Raw genomic sequence first — 18,086 nt, 5'->3', positions numbered from 1 at the left:
CAGCATCAAAATTTCACCATGGCACATTCCAGCAAAGATTAGTGTGTTCACATGGACCTCAAGAGCTTACCACCCTGCTAGGCATTAAAAGAAAAAAAACAAAAACACAGCTCAAAAGTTGACTTGCAAACTTGGACAGGATATATTATCCTACCTAAAATTGAGAAGAAAGTGTCCCTAATTACTCAATACTGATTTTAAATGTATGTCACTGACAGGTTTAGTTCCATAATTTGCAATCCCCAGTGCAAAATGAAAATGTGGAGCCCATGGTTCAAAGCAAAGCGTTAAACCAAGCATGGAGCTCTTCTGAGCACGGGGCCCCATTCACTGAACTTGGCTTCCCAAAACATTTTTAAAATACATTTCTAAAACCATTTCACGATTCATTCTCTATGACTTGTAAGCTTTTCTCCTATTATAGTAAGTAAAGAACAGCAGTATCCTTCTTAAGACATTTTCTATTTCACCCTCACCCTCTTAAACTGCTTGACTCTCCAACAGAGGATCTGGAACTAATTTACTCATTTAATCAAGGGGAAGAGCGGTTTTCCTTAAAGGAACAGTCCCTTCAGCTTCACTGCACAGCCGTCTGCCCAGAGCCTCCTCAACTCGCCAAAAGGACCCTTGAAGTGGAAGGACAGGAAGCATTTTTGGATCGTGTTTTATGACCCCACAAAACAACCAACCAACCAACAACAACAACAAACAGCTAACTCACACTTAAAGCTTAAAGCTCAAACAATTGGTGGGGGGTGGCACTGCTGGTTGAGAAGTCAAGGAGGGACAGAGGCTCCGATTACTCACTGGGAAAGACACCCCAGTTCTGCATCCTCGCCCTGGGAAATCGCACCACACCCACATCAGGTGTGGACAGCTGCACTGTTTCACATGAATTCCAACCAGATGATCGTTCCCTCTGGAAAAAGTGAGCAGTTCTTAGGAAGATACTGCTATGTAGCAAGAGGGGAAAGAAAAAACTTTTGGGTGTTTCTTTTTTGTCGTTTTTCTTTTTTACCCTCCTATTCAGATAGAATGAACAGTACTGCTGTGGGTGGATGAAGTAGGGTTCAAACACAAAGGGTTTAAAAGACACACATTGCCTCTTTCAAAGTTTGGTCTAAATTATGAGGCAGTCATGAGGCCAGTGTGGAACAGCAGAGCCATGAGGGGTAAGGGTGTGCGTACTGGAGCCAGTGCCCGAGTTTGTCCCAGCTCACCACTTACTATGACCAGGCAAGTTATTTCATTTCCATACCTCAGTCTCATCATCTGTAAAATGGGATAACAAATAATCCCACCCCCATCCTACCATTGGGTAGTGGTCATTGTGGAGATTAAATGAGTTAATTCATGTAAGGTACATAGAACAGTACTTGGCACCAAGTAAACCACCCTTTGATATTATTATTTGACTGGGGTGGGAGGGAAAATCATAAAATTCTAAAGAAAACAAGCAACTTGGTACCTGCCAGTCTGCTTTCTCTGATCCTTTCTTACTCTCATTTGGTATGTCTCTAGGAAAAATATACCGAGAGACACATCTTTTTCCTAAATGGTTCCAGAATCTGAAGGGGACTCCATAGCCTGGGAGATTATTTCATGAACAGTTGCTTTTACAGATCAGATGCCTACACCCAACACAGGGCTGACCTGGACGTTTAAAGGTAAAGACCATTCTCCTCAGTAGGTTTAAGTCTCTCTTTGAGAAATCTACTGCAGCAATCTTTCCCTTTCTAATTTACATGTTCCTCTAAAATCAACTCACATTTTCATGTGTTCATTTGCTACCTTACAATCCAATCTCTGGGCACCCAATGCCTACATTCCCAACCAAGTTTCTTAAAACCAATCAACCAAACCACCTCAGGATTCTCATTACAAGTCACTTTCGCATCCTAGAAAAGCGTCTAGTCCTTGTACCTTAATCTTGTCATATTGCTGAAGCAACACTTCTTCATTGAGCCTGCTGAGGCTTAAGGAGCCCTCAGCTCCAGTAACAAAGCACAGAACGGCGTATCACTTACAGATTCACCTCGCTCAGGAGCTAACTCTGGGCTCAACAGTTTCAACACAGTGGCTGAATGAGGAAGGTGGTTTTTTTCTCCTGGTGTGGCTCTTACATTCTAGAGGAAAATATGACCTGGTTTTCAGAATTAAAATATCCCCTTGATCTGACACAGCCACTTCTGATCTGTAGAGTTCCCTCTGGCTTGCTTGAAACACTTTTTAATAATCAAGAACTTGCTTTTTAGGATGGTTTTACATTTAGAGAAAAATGGAGCAGAAAGTACAGAGTCCTCACATCCCCCCACCCAAAATGTGCAGTTTCCCCTATTATTAACATTGTGCATTAGTGCGGTGCATTTGTTATCCCCAATCAACATTGACACATTATTAACTAACGCCCATAGTCTGCAGTAGGTCTTACTCTTGGTGTTGGACAGTTCTATAGACTGACAAACGCATAATGGCCTATATCCAACATTACAGTATCATACAGAATAGTTTCACTGCCCTAAAAATCCCATGTTCCAACTATGCATCCTTCTCTTTCTTCCTCCTGAACCACTGGAAACCACTGATCTTTTTACTGTCTCTATATTGTAACCTTTTCCAGAATGTCACAGTTAGAATGATTCTGTATGTAGCCTTTTCAGACTAGCTGCTTTCACAGAGTAACATGCTTTTAAGTTTCCTGCATGTCTTTCTGTGACATGATATGCCTAAAACATTTTAAAATCAGTCTTCACAGGTGAGGCTAATGGCCATTGAAATTTGAGAACCACTGCTTATTTTGAGACAGGGTCTTGTTATGTGGCCAACACTGGTCTCAAACCCTTGGGCTCAGGGGATCCTCCCACCTCAGCCTCCAGAGTAGCTGGGATTACACGTGTAAGCCACTGTGCCTGAGGAGAATGGTTTTAGAGTTTTGTTTCTACTATTGTTTGCTTCAATTTATTTTTATTTTTTGAGACAGAGTCTCACTCTGTTGCACAGGCTAGAATGCAGTGGCACAATCTCGGCTCACTGCAACCTCCGCCTCCTGGGTTCAATCAGTTCTCCTGTTTCAGCCTCCTGAGTAGCTGGGACTACAGACACACGCCACCACACCTGGCTAAATTTTTTTGTATATATTTGTTTTATTTTGTAGAGACAGGGTTGTGCCATGTTGGCCAGGCTGGTCTTGAACTCCTGACCTCAGATGATCCACCCACCTCAGCCTCCCAAAGTGCTGGGATTACATGCATAAGCCACCATGCCTGGCCTTCAGTTGAGATGTAATTCACATACCATACAATTCATCAATTTAAAGTACATAATTAAACAATTTAGTATATTCAGTGTTACACAACCATCACCACAATCAATTTCAGAACATTTTCATCACCCCCAGAATTAACCCTGTACCCTTTAGCTATTAACTCCCTATTCCCTCATTATCTCTTAGCCCTGGGCAACCATGAATATGCTTTCTATGTATGTGGATTTGCCTATTTTGGATATTTCACATAATTGTAACCATTCAGTATGCTGTCCTTTGTCACTGGCTACCTTCACTTAAGGTTTTCAGAGTTCATCCATGTTGTGGCATGTATCCGTACTTCATTCCTTTTTATGGTTGAATAATATTCCAGTACATGAATATATTTTTTGGTGTCCATTCATCAACTGATGGACATGTATGCTGCTTCCATCTTTTGGCTATTATGAATAATGCCACTATGAATATACACGAATAAGTTTTTGTGGGGATCTATGTTTTCATTTCTTTGGGGTATATAGGGAGGAGTAGAATTGCTCCATTAAATGGTAACTTTGTGTTTCACTTTGAGAAACCACTATTTTGTTTTTCACAGTAGCCACATCATTTTATAATCACACCAGCAATGTATGAGGGTTCCGAATTTTCCACATTCTCGCCAACACTTGTTATTACCCGTTTTTTGATTATACTCAACCACATGATATAAAGTAGTATCTCATTGTGGTTTGGATTTGCATTTCCCTGATGACTAATGATGCTGAGGATCTTTACACATGCCCATTGGGTATCTGTATATCTTTTTGGAGAGAGGTCATTGCAGATCCTTTGCCCATCTTTTAGTTAGCTTGTTTTATTGAGTCGTAAGAGTACTTCGTATACTCTAGAACAAATCTCTTATTAAATACATGATTTAAAATACTGTCTCCCATTCTATGGGTTGTGTTTTCACTTTGTTAAATAATGTCCTCTAAAGCACAAACTTTTAAAATTTTGATGACACCCAGTTTATTTTGCTGTTGCTTGTGCTTTTAGTGTCATACCTAAGAAACCATTACCAAATTCAAAGTCACAAAAATTTACCCGTATGTTTCCTTCTAAAAGTTTTAACTCTTGCACTTAGGTCTATTGGCCCATTTTGAGTTGGATATGCTGTGAGGTAAAAGGTCCAACTTCACTCTTTCGTATGTGGTCACTCAGTGGTCCCAGCATCATAGTTAACAATAGTTTAAAAGACTATTCTTTCTCCATTGAATTGTTTTGGCACTGTTGTTGAAAAAGCAATTGACTTTTAATGTGAGTATTTCTGGGTTCCCACTTCTATTCCTTTGATCTTTACATGTCTCCTTACGCCAGGACCACACTGTCTTGATTACTCTAGATTTCAAGTTTGAGAAATATGAGTCTGACTTTATGCTTCTTTTCCAAGATTGTTTTGGCTATTCTGTGTTCTTTGAATTTCCATATAAATTCTAGAATCAGCTTGCCAATTTCTGCAAAGAGCCAGCTGAGATTCTGATAGGGATTATGTTGAATTAATAGATCAATTTGGGAAGTATTCACATTTTAACAGTATTAAGTCTTCCAATCCATGAATGTGGAACACCTTCCCATTTAACTGGGTCTTAAATTTTTTTCCAAAAAATGTTTTGTGGGATGCAATGTACAAGTACTGCACTTCTTTTTAAAAATTTATCCCTCTTTGAAACAATTTCTTAATCTTCAGTTTGCTCATTGCTACTATAGAGAAATACAATTTGGTGTACTGATCTTGCATATCCTATAACATTGAGAACTTGTTCTTTAGTTCTAATAGTTTTTTAGTGAATTCCTGAGATTTTCTACATAAAATGTCATCTGAGACTAATTTTACTTTGTCCTTTTCCAATTTAGATGGCTTTTATTTCGTGTTCTTGCCTAATCACCCTGGCTAGAACTTCTAGTACTGAATTGAATAAAAGTGGCAAAAGCAGACATCCTTGTCTTGTTCCTAAGCTTCAGGGAAAAGCATGCAGTCTTTCAACCATTAAGTATAATGTTCTGGGGATCACGGAGGGGGAGGTTATACATCAAGTTCTATGATGTTTTGTTTTTCTAGATACTAGCTCTTTGCTCCACCTTAGTTTTGGATGAAATTCTCATCTGTTTTAGCTAAAATGTCACTTTCTTGGGGACATCTTTCCTGAATCTTCAAACTAGACTCACAGTGCCCTGCTCTTACCACACTTGTAACAAATACTTGTCAGCATCGCTCTCCCTCCTAATTCCAGTCTGCCTTGTTCACGGATATATTCCTGACTGGCACACACAGTTGGGTATTGCTGTAAACCAGCTTCACATACCATGCTCTATTTCCTGACTTTGGCAGGGACACTGTTCCCCGCCCTAAAACTCTTTTCTGCCACTGTTTCCAACTCAAGGGCAAGGATCTGCTCTATTCATCCTTATACCTAGCATGTAACACAGCCTGGCAACTAGGTAACCCTTAGTAACCTCTGTGAATCATTCTAACTCTACTTAAAAGGATGTGATTTTTACCCAACAACAAAAAAGGAAACCTTACCTTTCACTGGGCCAATTTGATTGGTCACAGCAAATCTAAGCACTCTTTCTTCATCATTATACAAGGCAAAGACCCGGTCCACGTTCAGCTGCTGGGTGGTGGGGAAGGATGGGCGTCTAGGGGTGTGCCTGCACACCTGGTAAGTGATATTCTGGTGGATGCGGTAGGACCATGTTTGGTTGATTGCACCAAAAGTCAGAGAGTAGTCTCTGGAACTTGTAGAGGTCACAGCTGCAATAAACACATTGGTAATTTTTTTAAAATATTAAATACAGAGATTTTCATGTGAGGTGGATTTTTCTACAGAGTTTTTCATCTAATTCTTGGAGCGTGTTCCCTTGGGAACTTCCTGAGTTTATATGAAAAAATTTGCAAGGAAATCCCAAAAACCTGAGTGGATGCAAAGTCACAGTGCTGAGAGGGAGAAGGCACTACAATTGTCCATGTTATTATACACAAAGAATAAGTGTTACTAAGTGCCAGCCATGCCAACAGTGCTCTATACATACTGCCTCATTTATTCCTCACAACAGCCTGGTGAGATGGGCACTAAATCATGTGATCAGAGGCTCACAAAGGTTAAGTAGCCTAAGATGCAATGCTGCTACATGGTAGGGCTGGAACTGAAACTCACATTGGTTTGACTCTACACCCTAAATTTTAAACCAATCCATCCTCTACATTTCACAGAAGTGACGACTTCCAACACCTTGCACTTCAGTAAATCTGAAGGATTCCAGAGAAAGGAAAGGGTTGTCTCTCACCATCTGAGTCTAGGAGTCAAGCTCAGGTCAGTGATCCGGACACTGACCATTTTGTTCACAGCCCAGGTCTCTGCTTCCCCTTGTCTTCCCTACATCTCCTGCCAGGCTGCCAGCTCTCAGCATAGGAGCAGCAGGGGTCAGAGGAAAGGCACAACTCAATCCGGATTGCTGTGCTGCACAACAGCAATTGTGATGGAGGCAGCATCTTGCACGCAGGAAGTATTTTCACAGAACACATCACGCTTCGCACACATTAACCACATAATATAGAAAAAGCATTTTTAGTTCCATGCTAAAGATGAGAAAATACATTCTCAGATATTAAGAGGTCTTTCCCTACAGATATTAAATGGCAAATCCAGGATATAAGTTCTTATCCTTTTGACTCCAAATCTAGCATTAGTTTTATAATAAATTATAGCATCTGTGTTTTTTGGGTTTTTGAGATGAAGTCTTGCTCTGTCGCCCAGGCTGGAGTACAATGGCGCAATCTCGGCTCACTGCAACCTCCACTTCTCAGGTTCAGGTGATTCTCCTGCCCCAGCCTCCCAAGTAGCTGGGATCACAGAAGCGTGCCACCACGCCCTGCTAATTTTTGTATTTTTAGTAGAAACGGGTTTTCACCATTTTGGCCAGGCTGGTCTCGAACTCCTGACCTCAGGTGATCCATACACCTCGGCCTCCCAAAGTGGTGGGATTACAGGCATGAGCCATTGCACCTGGCCTCTTTCTGTGATTTTTTTTTTTTTTTTTTTTTTTTTTAAGCAGCCTGAACTCATCAGCTGAAACAAGGTTGAGATAAATATAAATTCCAATAATCACTAGTTTTCCATGTTGCAGAAAGTAGGATGGTTAAAAACTGTATATAATTATACCATCCCTACCCACCCCATGGACAATGTTGCTATTGATTATTTGAAAATACTAGGTAGGGATATAGATATTCTTGTGTATAGCAGCCATTCTGCTCACTTACACGATGTATTTCATGGTAACAATAAGAGTAATAATATAATAGGGCTCATTTTATATTCCACGCACTGTTCTAAGGACATGCCATGTAAGTCATTTAAGCCTTGTATCTATCTTGTGAGATGGGCATAATCCCCATTTTACAGATGTGAAGACTGGTTATACATACTGGAGTCCGAGTAGTGGTACAGCTCCTTGTAGGGAGAGATGTGGGCTGTGAAATTTGCTGGGACGTAAGGCACCTGGCCTTGAATGTTGGTCTTAATGCTCAGATAGTTTTCTGGGTCAAGTCCTTCAGCAGTTTGAGTGATATGAACCCTCTCCTCTCCCGGGTAGAACGTAACTTCCATGTCATGTGTAAAGGCAGCACCTGGAGATGACAAACATTCAGCACAGGGATGAAAAGAGGTCTTGCTTAAACAGTTACCAGTACATACTGCCCCCTCCCAATTTCTACTGCTGTTGGAGATCGTGCCTAAGGAGATTATTTGATATCTGAGAGTAAGCACTATCAGCTGTTGATTCCATAAGTTCCCAAACTTTTCCATTGAAGAATATGATTTCATCCTGCCTTACCTCACCCAGCTTCTCTTTGAACAAGCTTGTATTCTGTGAGAAATACTCTTGGGAACGTCCTTGACTTTTCTCTAAGGTTGCTAGACTTAACAAAAAAAAAACAAACAAATAAGCCTAACAAAAAAAAAAAAAAAAAAAAAAACAAACTACCACCTAGGACATTCAGGGTTTTTTGTTTGAATTTCAGATAAGTATGTCTCATGCAATATGTGGGTAATACTAATACTAGAAAATTGTTTATCTGAAATACAGATTTAACCAGGTGTGCCATATTTTATCTACTTTTGACCCAAGGGCTTTATTCAAATTTTGATTAAAGGCAAGAACCTATTAACAGCTACTGAGCTCTGCAGTTAAAGATGGAGGAAGAACTTCTCACAAAACTATTTTTCATGCAATAAAGATCAAACCTCTAGGAAACAAGTTTTCAGGTGGGAAGGTGAGAATCCAAAAAGTATCTTCTAAACCCTTGTTGTCAATGGGTGGCCTTTCCAGCAACACTGGAACCTCACCTCCTAGGAGCTTGGTAGAAAAGCAAAATCACAGACCCCACCCCAGGCCTGCTGAACCAGAATTTACATTTTGACAACACCTCCAAGTGATGTGTGTGCAGGTTCAAGTCTGGGGTGCACCGGCCTATACTATTATAGGTTGTGGAGCTGGGAGGAGAAGGGCACCCCTTCCCCGTGAAGTAAAATCATCCCCAGGTGCCCCAAGTACCATTTTTGCATTTGACAGATCTGTGCATAATTTTAAAATCCTGACAAATATGCTTCAACAAATTGGGGTAAGAGAACACGAATGTTCTGAATGGAATCATCCTGTTTCTCAGAACAGCTGGGAGAACATTTAGACGAAATCACTGCCTTTCAAAAATCAGTGATGTGAGGTCAAACCATTCCCAACAACCTCTGGCCAGAAAACTACACACATGTGGCCCTAGTATATTAAACAAGTGATTCCTCTGTCACTGTGTAAAGGTCTAAAGACACTGCCCCAAGGAGCACCACTGCCAAAGCAACGCTGACTACCGGCCTTCTCAGAGGCCCTACTCACCTGCGAGGCTGAAGCCGTTCTCAGAGCCAGGTTTTTCTAAAGCAAAGAGCCAGCCAAACAGGCCTCCAATTGGTGTGAGGGGGAGGAGGGCCTGGGCTGCTGGCTGTGGGATGTGGCTGATGGCCGTGTAGGCTCTGCCATCATTGCCCACGATATAAGCATGCAGGTCCACGTCAGTGAAGTGCACGGGTGTATGGCCCACGTGGAGGTGGCCACTCACTTTCCCATTCACTCGGTGAGGTGCCCCTAAAAGACAGCAAATCCAGTTAGGCTTGGGCATCATGCTGGCTAGAGATGGGTGCACACAGGTATAATTATTCCATTGACAACTTCCAAAACTCACTCTTTAGCAAGTTGCTTTAATGATTTCCTAACCAACCAATTATCCATCTATGAAACAGTCCTGCCTCCAGTCTGTTTTCTCCCCTCCTCCTTCTCTCCACTACACTTTGGCTCTAATGAGCTGGCAGAAGGAAGCATTTCTGGATAATCCTCAAATTGGGAATCAGCCCAAACCAGTTGATTTCCTCAAACATTTATTGAGCACCTGCAAGTTGATAGCACTCTGATTTAAGTAGTGGAGATGTTTGTTCCATAAAGCAGAGCTCACAGTGGTAGCTGGAGACAGGTAAGCAGCAGGAATAGACACACAGGAGTTCCCAGCCCCAGTCAATTACCTTCGGGCAGACAGTGCTTCCCATTTCCATAAAACTTGGATTGGCAGTGGCAGCAGAAGCCAGTGGCATAGTCCGTGCAGAAGGCATGCCGGGAGCATTGTCTGTGGTTGTGTTCACAGGTTTCCTTGTTGGCAGCATTATACGTGAAGACTGAAAAATAAAACAAACTTGCCTTAAAAGGACTAAATGATTCCAATGTCATTGCTGCATCAGGGACACAGCATCTGCTCCATAGAAGCAGTTTAGATCATAGCAAACAGTTTTTGATGTTTAAGAGACTGGCATAACATTCAACCCAAGGGAATTAACCTGCTTTGTCTGCTGGCAAGAAGAATTGCTTACTGCTCCCGGCCGGGTCTCATTGCAGAGTTGGTGAACTAAGATGAGGCTGCACCCGTGGGTTTGAGTGCAGTCAAATGAAAGCAAACCAGTAAGTACATGTTAGGTTGAACTTCATGAAACCACTATTTTTGTGGGTCAAAAGGGCTAAATATCAGCACTTTTATATGGTTCAACCTAAACACATCCTGAGAGGAAGACATAATAGAGAAGCTAACGAATGTCTTATGTCTAACCATCCTTCTTTTAGGTAACACTGAACTTAAAAAAGATAATAGCTGGTCTCACTACCAAGATTGTTTTGAGGGAAGGGCCTTAACACACGCACCTACCTCAAAGAAAGGGCATGGGGAGAAGGGGACAGAGGAGGGCAAAGCAACAGGGATTCAAGCTATTAAAATGCCCTATGCCCTTGGCAGGGTTTAACTATGATGGGTATGGTACAGGCATGATTTCCACGCAATAGCAGACAGCTTGGGCCCCACTCAGAGATCTTCCAAGAAATTATGGAGGACTAGGATAACCTCAGTGCTCTGGCAGCTGTTTCTTCCATTTCCTACTTATTCTGCCCATTAAAAGAAGAGGGCCATCTGTGCTGCAAAGAAATGGGGAAACTGGAGCAAATGCCATAGTTCATAAAGGAAATAGCCAAGGAGGTAGGGTGTGGTGGGGGTTGTGGATGGACAGGAGGGTGCTTTCTCCAGGGCACTAGGGAATATGCCAATCCCAAGCATGGCCACCAGGAAGCCAAGTGGCTGCACACACCTCTGCCTCCACATCCCCAGGAGGTGGAGTTGGCTGGAGACTCCGGGAGCATGCTGTTGAGCAGGGATGGCATGGAATTCTAGTGTGAGACACTGATGCTGGCATGAAGGAGGACACCCACCCTACTCTTAGGAAAAGCCAAGTGGTAGTTGTGTTCCAGTTCCATCTGGAAAGGAGGAGACAGGAGAGGAGGAAGAAATCCAAAGATCAATCTTTACCCAGTATTCCCAAGGAGAACAGAAAGCAAAGGAACTAATGAGACATAGCATTATAGGTAACAATGTCACCAGGATAAAGACCTCCATTAGCAAATAAAAATATAACAAAGTTAACACTTAAATAGAGCTTAACATATGCAAGCTTTACGTTTAACAATTTTTTTTTTTTTTTTTTTTTTTTTTTTTTTTTTTGAGACGGAGTCTCACTCTGTCACCCAGGCTGGAGTGCAGTGGCGTGATCTCAGCTCACTGCAAGCTCCACCTCCAGGGTTCACGCCATTCTCCTGACTCAGCCTCCCGAGTAGCTGGGACTACAGGTGCCCACCACCACACCCGGCTAATTTTTTGTATTTTTTAGTAGAGACGGGATTTCACCATGTTAGCCAGGATGGTCTTGATCTCCTGACCTCGTGATCCACCCGCCTCGGCCTCCCAAAGTGCTGGGATTACAGGGGTGAGCCACCCCGCCCAGCCAACAACTCTTAATTTGCACAACAACTCTAGGTAGCAGGGACTTTTTTTGTTGTTATTGTTGAGACAGGGTTTTGCTCTGTCACCCAAGCTGGAGAGCAGTGGTGCAATCTCGGCTCACTGCAAGCTCGACTTCCCAGGCTCAAGTGATCCTCCTATTTCAGCCTTTTGAGTAGCCGCAGCCACAAGCGTGCATCACACCTGCCTACTTTATTTTTTGGTAGGGTGGGTTGGGGGGAGGGGTCTCCCCACGTTGCCCAGGCTGGTCTCAGTCTTGAACTCCTGGGCTCAAGTGATCTTCCCACCTAGGCCTCCCAAAATGCTGGGATTACAGGTATGAGCCACCACTCTGGCCAGGGACAACTTTTTAACCCGTTTGCAGATAAAGCTGAGGCACAATAGACTAAAGCACCTGAAGTCGCACAGGCAGTGAGTGGCAAAGGTGGGATCTGAACCTAGGACATCTAACTCGAGAATCTTAACTGCTACTCTCCACAACCCCTTCAGTGGGACCCAAGTACAGAGATCATGAGCACTAGATTAGGGATGATCACGTGTCTGGGGTTAATCAGCACAGACTTCAAGTATAATTCGAGTCATACTTTATAAACTGGGTTTAATGGTAGAAGCAAGCAGGGAAGATTATCTAGATGAATATTACAGCATGTTGAAAAACGGCACAGGTAAGAAATGAGAGTAGCAGCAGCGGCATTAACTTTTGGACGGTACTGGAGAGCTGCCTGCAGATCCTTGGGAAAGCAGCAAGCTGAGGGTTGGCAGGACAGACAGTGTAGGTTCAAGTGGAAAATCTGATTAGAACACAGTAGGAATGAAGTTATGACTCAAGATTTAGTATAGGGCCTTGATGACTTGGCTAAGAAATTCCAGTTTGATAAAAATAGAAAATTAGGCATGACTCAACTATATTTGAAGAAGCTTAACTTAAACAGAAAAGTGATATAAAACTCAAGGCAGAAAAAAAAAAAAAACCCAGGATGGATCATGGTAAAATAGATGGCTGTGAAGAAAACTGTATCACTATTAGTTTAAGAAAGGGAAAAAAACATTCGGAGTAAAAAGAAATGAATGTAACTTGGATGTGTCAAAATCTCAGGTTTCTCCAGCTCAGAAATTCACAACTAAGTGTAAGGAAGCAGCTACTGGAGGGACTCACACACTCACGAGTGTGCTCATGGCTTAAGGGCCATCAGGACTTTCTCCCAGAGCTCAAGGAATGAGGGGCTGCAGAAAGCGCCAAGCTCTAGGACTCAACCTCAGCCCTCCCTCCGGGGCTTTGTGGAAACTGTGCAAACTGTGTCTTTCAGCTTCCTCATCTCTAAAATAAGTAGAGCACCTCTTCCTCACTCCTGCATTGCCAGAAGTCGCATTTCTTCTTAATGTACTTCTGAACACCAAGTAGAAAGGCAATCTGCTACAGGTCTAAAGAACAGCCATTTGGCTGGGCACAGTGGCTCACACCTGTAATCCCAGCACTTTGGGAGGCCGAGGCAGGCGGATCACGAGGTCAGGAGATTGAGACCATCCTGGCTAACATGGTGAAACCCCGTCTCTACTAAAAATACAAAAAATTAGCCAGGCGTGGTGGTGGCTGCCTGTAGTCCCAGCTACTCGGGAGGCTGAGGCAGGAGAATGGTGTGAATCTGGGAGGCGGAGCTTGCAGTGAGCCGAGATCGTGCCATTGACTCCAGCCTAGGCAACAGAGAGAGACTCCATCTCAAAAAAAAAAAAAAAAAAAAAAAAGCAGCCATTTTCAGAATATTCAGATAAAAATCAATCCAAACTCTACACGCTGTTCTGCCCACAAATTAAGGAAATAACAGGCTCGGATTGTATCTTATTTCAGTTATTTTGTGAAGCCTTATTCTGCAACCCAATTCTTATTCTAAGGCTGAATTATGAAACAAGGAGAGAGAAGATGGAGGAGAGACAGTACAGATATGAAGAGTTAAACTAGGTGGAGTCATAGCTTTTATCTAAGTAAAAAGAGGCAGGGCGATGCAGCCAGCAACTTACAAGTGCAACTGTGCAAAGGTTTATAAATAGATTGGAAGCTGTACTACATTATTATAGAAAAATTATAACAATGAGCAGGCTCCCATGAAAGGCTATTATGAGACTTAAACTGTTATTACAATGGGTTAACTAGTTACTGTTAAGCTAACCTGGGAGTCTTTTTAAACAGTTTTGTGGAATATTGTATTTTTAGGATGGTACTTACTGAGCCAAGAACACACACTCTCTCTTCCAGCTTCATAACAGCCACATGAAGGAAAGAAGATGGATTCAGCCCCTAATCTGGGGGAAGGCAAGGCTCCATTTATAATCCCTCTTTCACACCTGCCTTCATACCCAAGTGCACACACAGGTTTGCACACTTACCATTTACAATGGCAGCTTGTTAGGTGAAAGGTAAATGCTTCTAACAATTTTTGTTCATTCATTCACTAATTCAACAAATATTTACTGAGCATTCACTATAGACCTGGCCCTAGTCTAGAAACTGGGGACATGGCAGGGAGCAAAAGAGACAAAAATTCACATCCCGAAGCTTACACTCTCCCCAGCAGCAGTCAATAAACAAGTAAATTACTTAGTGGGGTGGATGTGTAAGAGCTATGCAAAGAAATACAGCAGAGAAAGACAAGAAGGTAGGAGGAGGCAGGTGTACATGGCTCTTTTAAATAGCATGGTCAGGGAAGACCTCAGGAGAAGTTGACTGAGCAGAGGCCAGGAGGAGGTGAGGGAGTGAACCCCACAGATGAGGGCAGGTGCGGTGCTGTGTCAGGCAGGAGGGGTGTGTGGGCATGTGGGAGGGATGGTGAGAGAAGAGGTAGCCTGGGTCATTCATGCAGGGTCTCAGAGATCACAGGAAGGATTTGAGCTTTCATCTGAGATGGGAAGCACTAGAGGGTTTTGAGCAGAAGAGTAACATGCTCCGACTACAGGAAATCAGACAGGAGCTGGTCCCTTGGTGGTAAGAAGTGCTGGTACAGGGGATAAGAAGGGCCCAGGTCTGGGATATTCTGAAGGTGGAACCGAGAGGGTTTGCTGGTGGATTGGATGTGGGATGATGTTCAGTCCTGATGTGGGAAACTAAAAGGGTGGAGCTGCCAGTTTCTGAGATAGGGAGACTAAGGAGGAGCAGGTTTGTGGGGTTCAGTTCTGACAACAGCGTGAGGCATCAAGGAAATTCACCAAGGGGTGAATAACAACTTACACCCTCAGCACAGCACCATGCAGTCCTTCACACGGAGAGCTGCATTTCTCCCGGTGGATTCCAGAGACCACTGCATCAGGATCACCTGAGGTTTCTGTTAAAAATGCAAATTCTGAGGGCCCACCTTAGACCTACCAATTCCACACTCTGGGTGCATCCTAGCAATCTACACTTTAGCCACCCCGCAAGTGATTCTCACACCAATTGGTGTTGATAGAAGGCTTGGGATACTCACAAGCCTTGGATTTCTGAGCTAGGTGTTGCTCATCAATGTCGTTAACAAATTTAATCTGACCAATTAGCAGCTCCTGGGGTGGGTAGAATGTTAGGAAATACTCTCGTGCTCATTCCTGGCCATCTGAGAAGCCGAGCTCAGTGCTTACGGCCCACTTGGGCATCCATTCACAAGAATACAACGTGAAGATTCCTTAGTGAATGTGATACAGATGCGCAGCAGCCAGATAGCCCTTCCCTGAAGAAGGGGGAGACCTGGAGCTAGAATGGTGCTGAGCCCACGTGCAGCTATTTATCCAGGGCGAGAAAAGCCAGACCTCCGGCCAACGTGACTGCTCAAATTTCTATGGGAATTGCAGTGAAACTCAAAGAGGCTGAACTTCTTGAAGGCTGGGAGTCAAGATCTGGATCCCAGCTAGATGAGATGTGCGATGAACACCTCCAAGGAAAAGTGGCACTTTTTCTTTTCGGTGGTCATTTGCATGTCCCTCCCTATCATGGTTTTGAGTGTATTTTCATGCACTTCTTCCTATTCTCGTAAGAAGATATTATCTCCATTTTATAAATGAGAAAATTGAGGCCCACAGAGATTAAACAATCTTCTGGCTCTAAATCCCATCAAATTGAGGGGGCATCAGAATCACTGAAGTGCAGAGGAATATGGCAGGGTCAGACAAGAGGGTGAGAGAGGGCAGGCGCACTTGGCTCTTTTAAATAGTATGGTCAGGGAAGACCTCAGGAGAAGGAGACATTTGGGCAGAGGTCTGGAGGAGTTGAAGGAGTGAGATGGCTTAAAAATGCAGTTTCTGGTTCAGAAGGTAGAGGAGGGGCTTGGAAATCAGTGTTTTTAACCAGGTTCCCAGCTGAATGAGAGGAAGGTGGATGAGCGCCCGCACTTTGAGAAATACAGTTTCTAGTCCATGGCCTCCTCTGGGACCCACACTCTGCCAGGAAGCTCCTGCCATGGAGAGTCAGACCATAAAGAGGTCTGCTGGCACCTCAGGGCACAGCAGGAGGGTGGAGGCTGGCCAGGTTTGAATGAGCTCATTTTGTCATGGATTTGTTAACTGAGGTTTGATAGTTGCTAAAGGATTCTTAACATGAAGGCTTTTTAAATCTCACTTTTTTTTCCATTTATTTTTTGTTTGTTTGTATTTAACTTTTCTCATGTCCTTAATAGAAAGAAAAATGGGGTGGGGATACATCAGAGGAAAGAAACAAATGCCCTGCCAAAGGACTTGAGACTTGTCCTAACTAGGAGTTCGTAACAAAAATGGAAAATTCTCCTCTGCACTTGTTCTCAGCCATCTTTCAATCTTCATTTTCCCAGAAACACTTAAGCACTTGTCTGCAGCCCTTGGCCAGCCTGCCCTTCTTCACAGAGGGCCCTGGCCTAGCCACAGCGGAGGTTCCATGGTGTGGACCGGGTTCACTGGGCCAACACAGAGGGACACAGGAGGCTTCGTGCACAGGGCTGCCTCCGGACAGCTGGAGTAACTATTAACAATTTTTACTGCTACTTCAAAAAAAAAAAAATGAGCATTTTCACTGCAGGACAAATTCTTCTAAGTTTTCCCATCTCTCAGAATGACAGACTAGATAGAAAAACCATATCCAACTTTATAATGAAAAAACAGTGGAATGCTTTTTCGTCCAGTTTTCATGTTTGTTTACTTTGATGTGTGTGGCATGTAATGATGCTGGTGGCAAACAGTGATCAAGACCCTGGGAGTGGCCTTTTACAACTGCTGGCATGACACTAACAGGCTCTCTCTACTTGTGGTGAAGGGAGAGGGATCCTGCCAGGGAATCTCCTCATACAGGTGTCTTCACAAGTATGGGGGGGTGGGGGATCATGGTCACAGACCCTCTGCAACCTGGAGGTGCACCCAGGCCATGGTCTTTGGCACCTGGAGGGTTGCACTGGCAGCAGAACCTGCTTGAATTCTTCTCAGGGTGGAAGTTGAGCTTGCAACACACTCCTGCAGCCTTTCACAACGCCAAAAGTGGCGTGGGACTACATGAGGTTTCTGAAAGCCAGGTGTCCTTCCTCCTAACTCATCATGCAGATTGAGATTAAATTAAGCTGCGTATAGCACCGCCTTAGCAGGCTTAAGAATAACTAAGACCCCTATCGGTAAATCTCATTCCTTTCTGCTCACAACACAGGCAGTCCCATGGTCCCAGGCAGCTGAAGCCCTCACTGGCAACTCCCTCACCCCACTGCCTTAATCAACCTTTGTCTCTGTCTCCCTCCCTCCCTTCCTCCCTCCTCATTCCCACCTCTGCACCTCAGCTCTTGTCACTTCTCTGTTCATAATGTTTTCACACATTCTCCCTCTCAGACGCTGACCCCAGGCCTGGCTCAAGCCCCTCCTTCCTCAGAAAGACTTCCCCAACAGCAGTGACACTCCTGGACAGTGCCTTTGACTCTGTATCACCCTACAGCTTTCTCTAATTTCTTCATGACTTTGTTGCAGTCTTTGCCCTTGCTAGACAAGTCACTAAGTATTTCCAAGCTCAGTTTCCATCTCTGTAAAATGGGAAGGATGATAGTACCTACCCTACAGGACAACTTTTTTTTCCAAACAATATTTCTCTCTGTTGCTCAGGCTATGCAGTGGTACAATCATGGCTCACTGTAGCCTGGAACTCTTGGGCTCAAGTGATCCTCCCACCTCAGCCTCCCGAGTAGCTAGGACCACAGGTGAACACCACCACACCCGGCTAATTTTTAAAATTGTTTATAGAGACAAGTTCTCCCTATGTTGCCCAGGCTGGTCTCGAACTCCCCACAGGGCAATTCTGAGGACTAACCGTGATAATGCAATCTAATGCCAAGTTCTCACTTTAGAGCAGCAGGCTGCACTTAGCAAATGCCAGCCAAAACTTCCACTAGAACCGAGTCAGAGACAGGTACATGGCAGGTGCTTGGGTAACTTTTTGGC

The 18,086-nt window shown here is 43.6% G+C and overlaps 1 protein-coding gene across 1 annotated transcript in view; it reads right to left on the bottom strand.

Annotated features, from left to right (window-relative positions):
* NID2 (nidogen 2) overlaps positions 1-18,086 on the bottom strand; it is a 63,258-nt gene that overhangs the window by 27,739 nt on the left and 17,433 nt on the right. The window contains exons 6-9 of the mRNA XM_055289364.2: positions 9,874-10,023; positions 9,197-9,442; positions 7,734-7,934; positions 5,829-6,059 (exon numbers count right to left, since the gene is read on the bottom strand). Of these exons, the coding sequence (XP_055145339.1) occupies positions 5,829-6,059; positions 7,734-7,934; positions 9,197-9,442; positions 9,874-10,023 (828 nt within the window). The remainder of the gene's footprint in view (positions 1-5,828; positions 6,060-7,733; positions 7,935-9,196; positions 9,443-9,873; positions 10,024-18,086) is intronic.

Source organism: Symphalangus syndactylus, chromosome 8 (assembly GCF_028878055.3).
Source record: "Symphalangus syndactylus isolate Jambi chromosome 8, NHGRI_mSymSyn1-v2.1_pri, whole genome shotgun sequence".
In the NCBI taxonomy this organism is placed as follows: domain Eukaryota; kingdom Metazoa; phylum Chordata; class Mammalia; order Primates; family Hylobatidae; genus Symphalangus; species Symphalangus syndactylus.
This window is presented reverse-complemented; position numbering and strand designations above follow the sequence as displayed.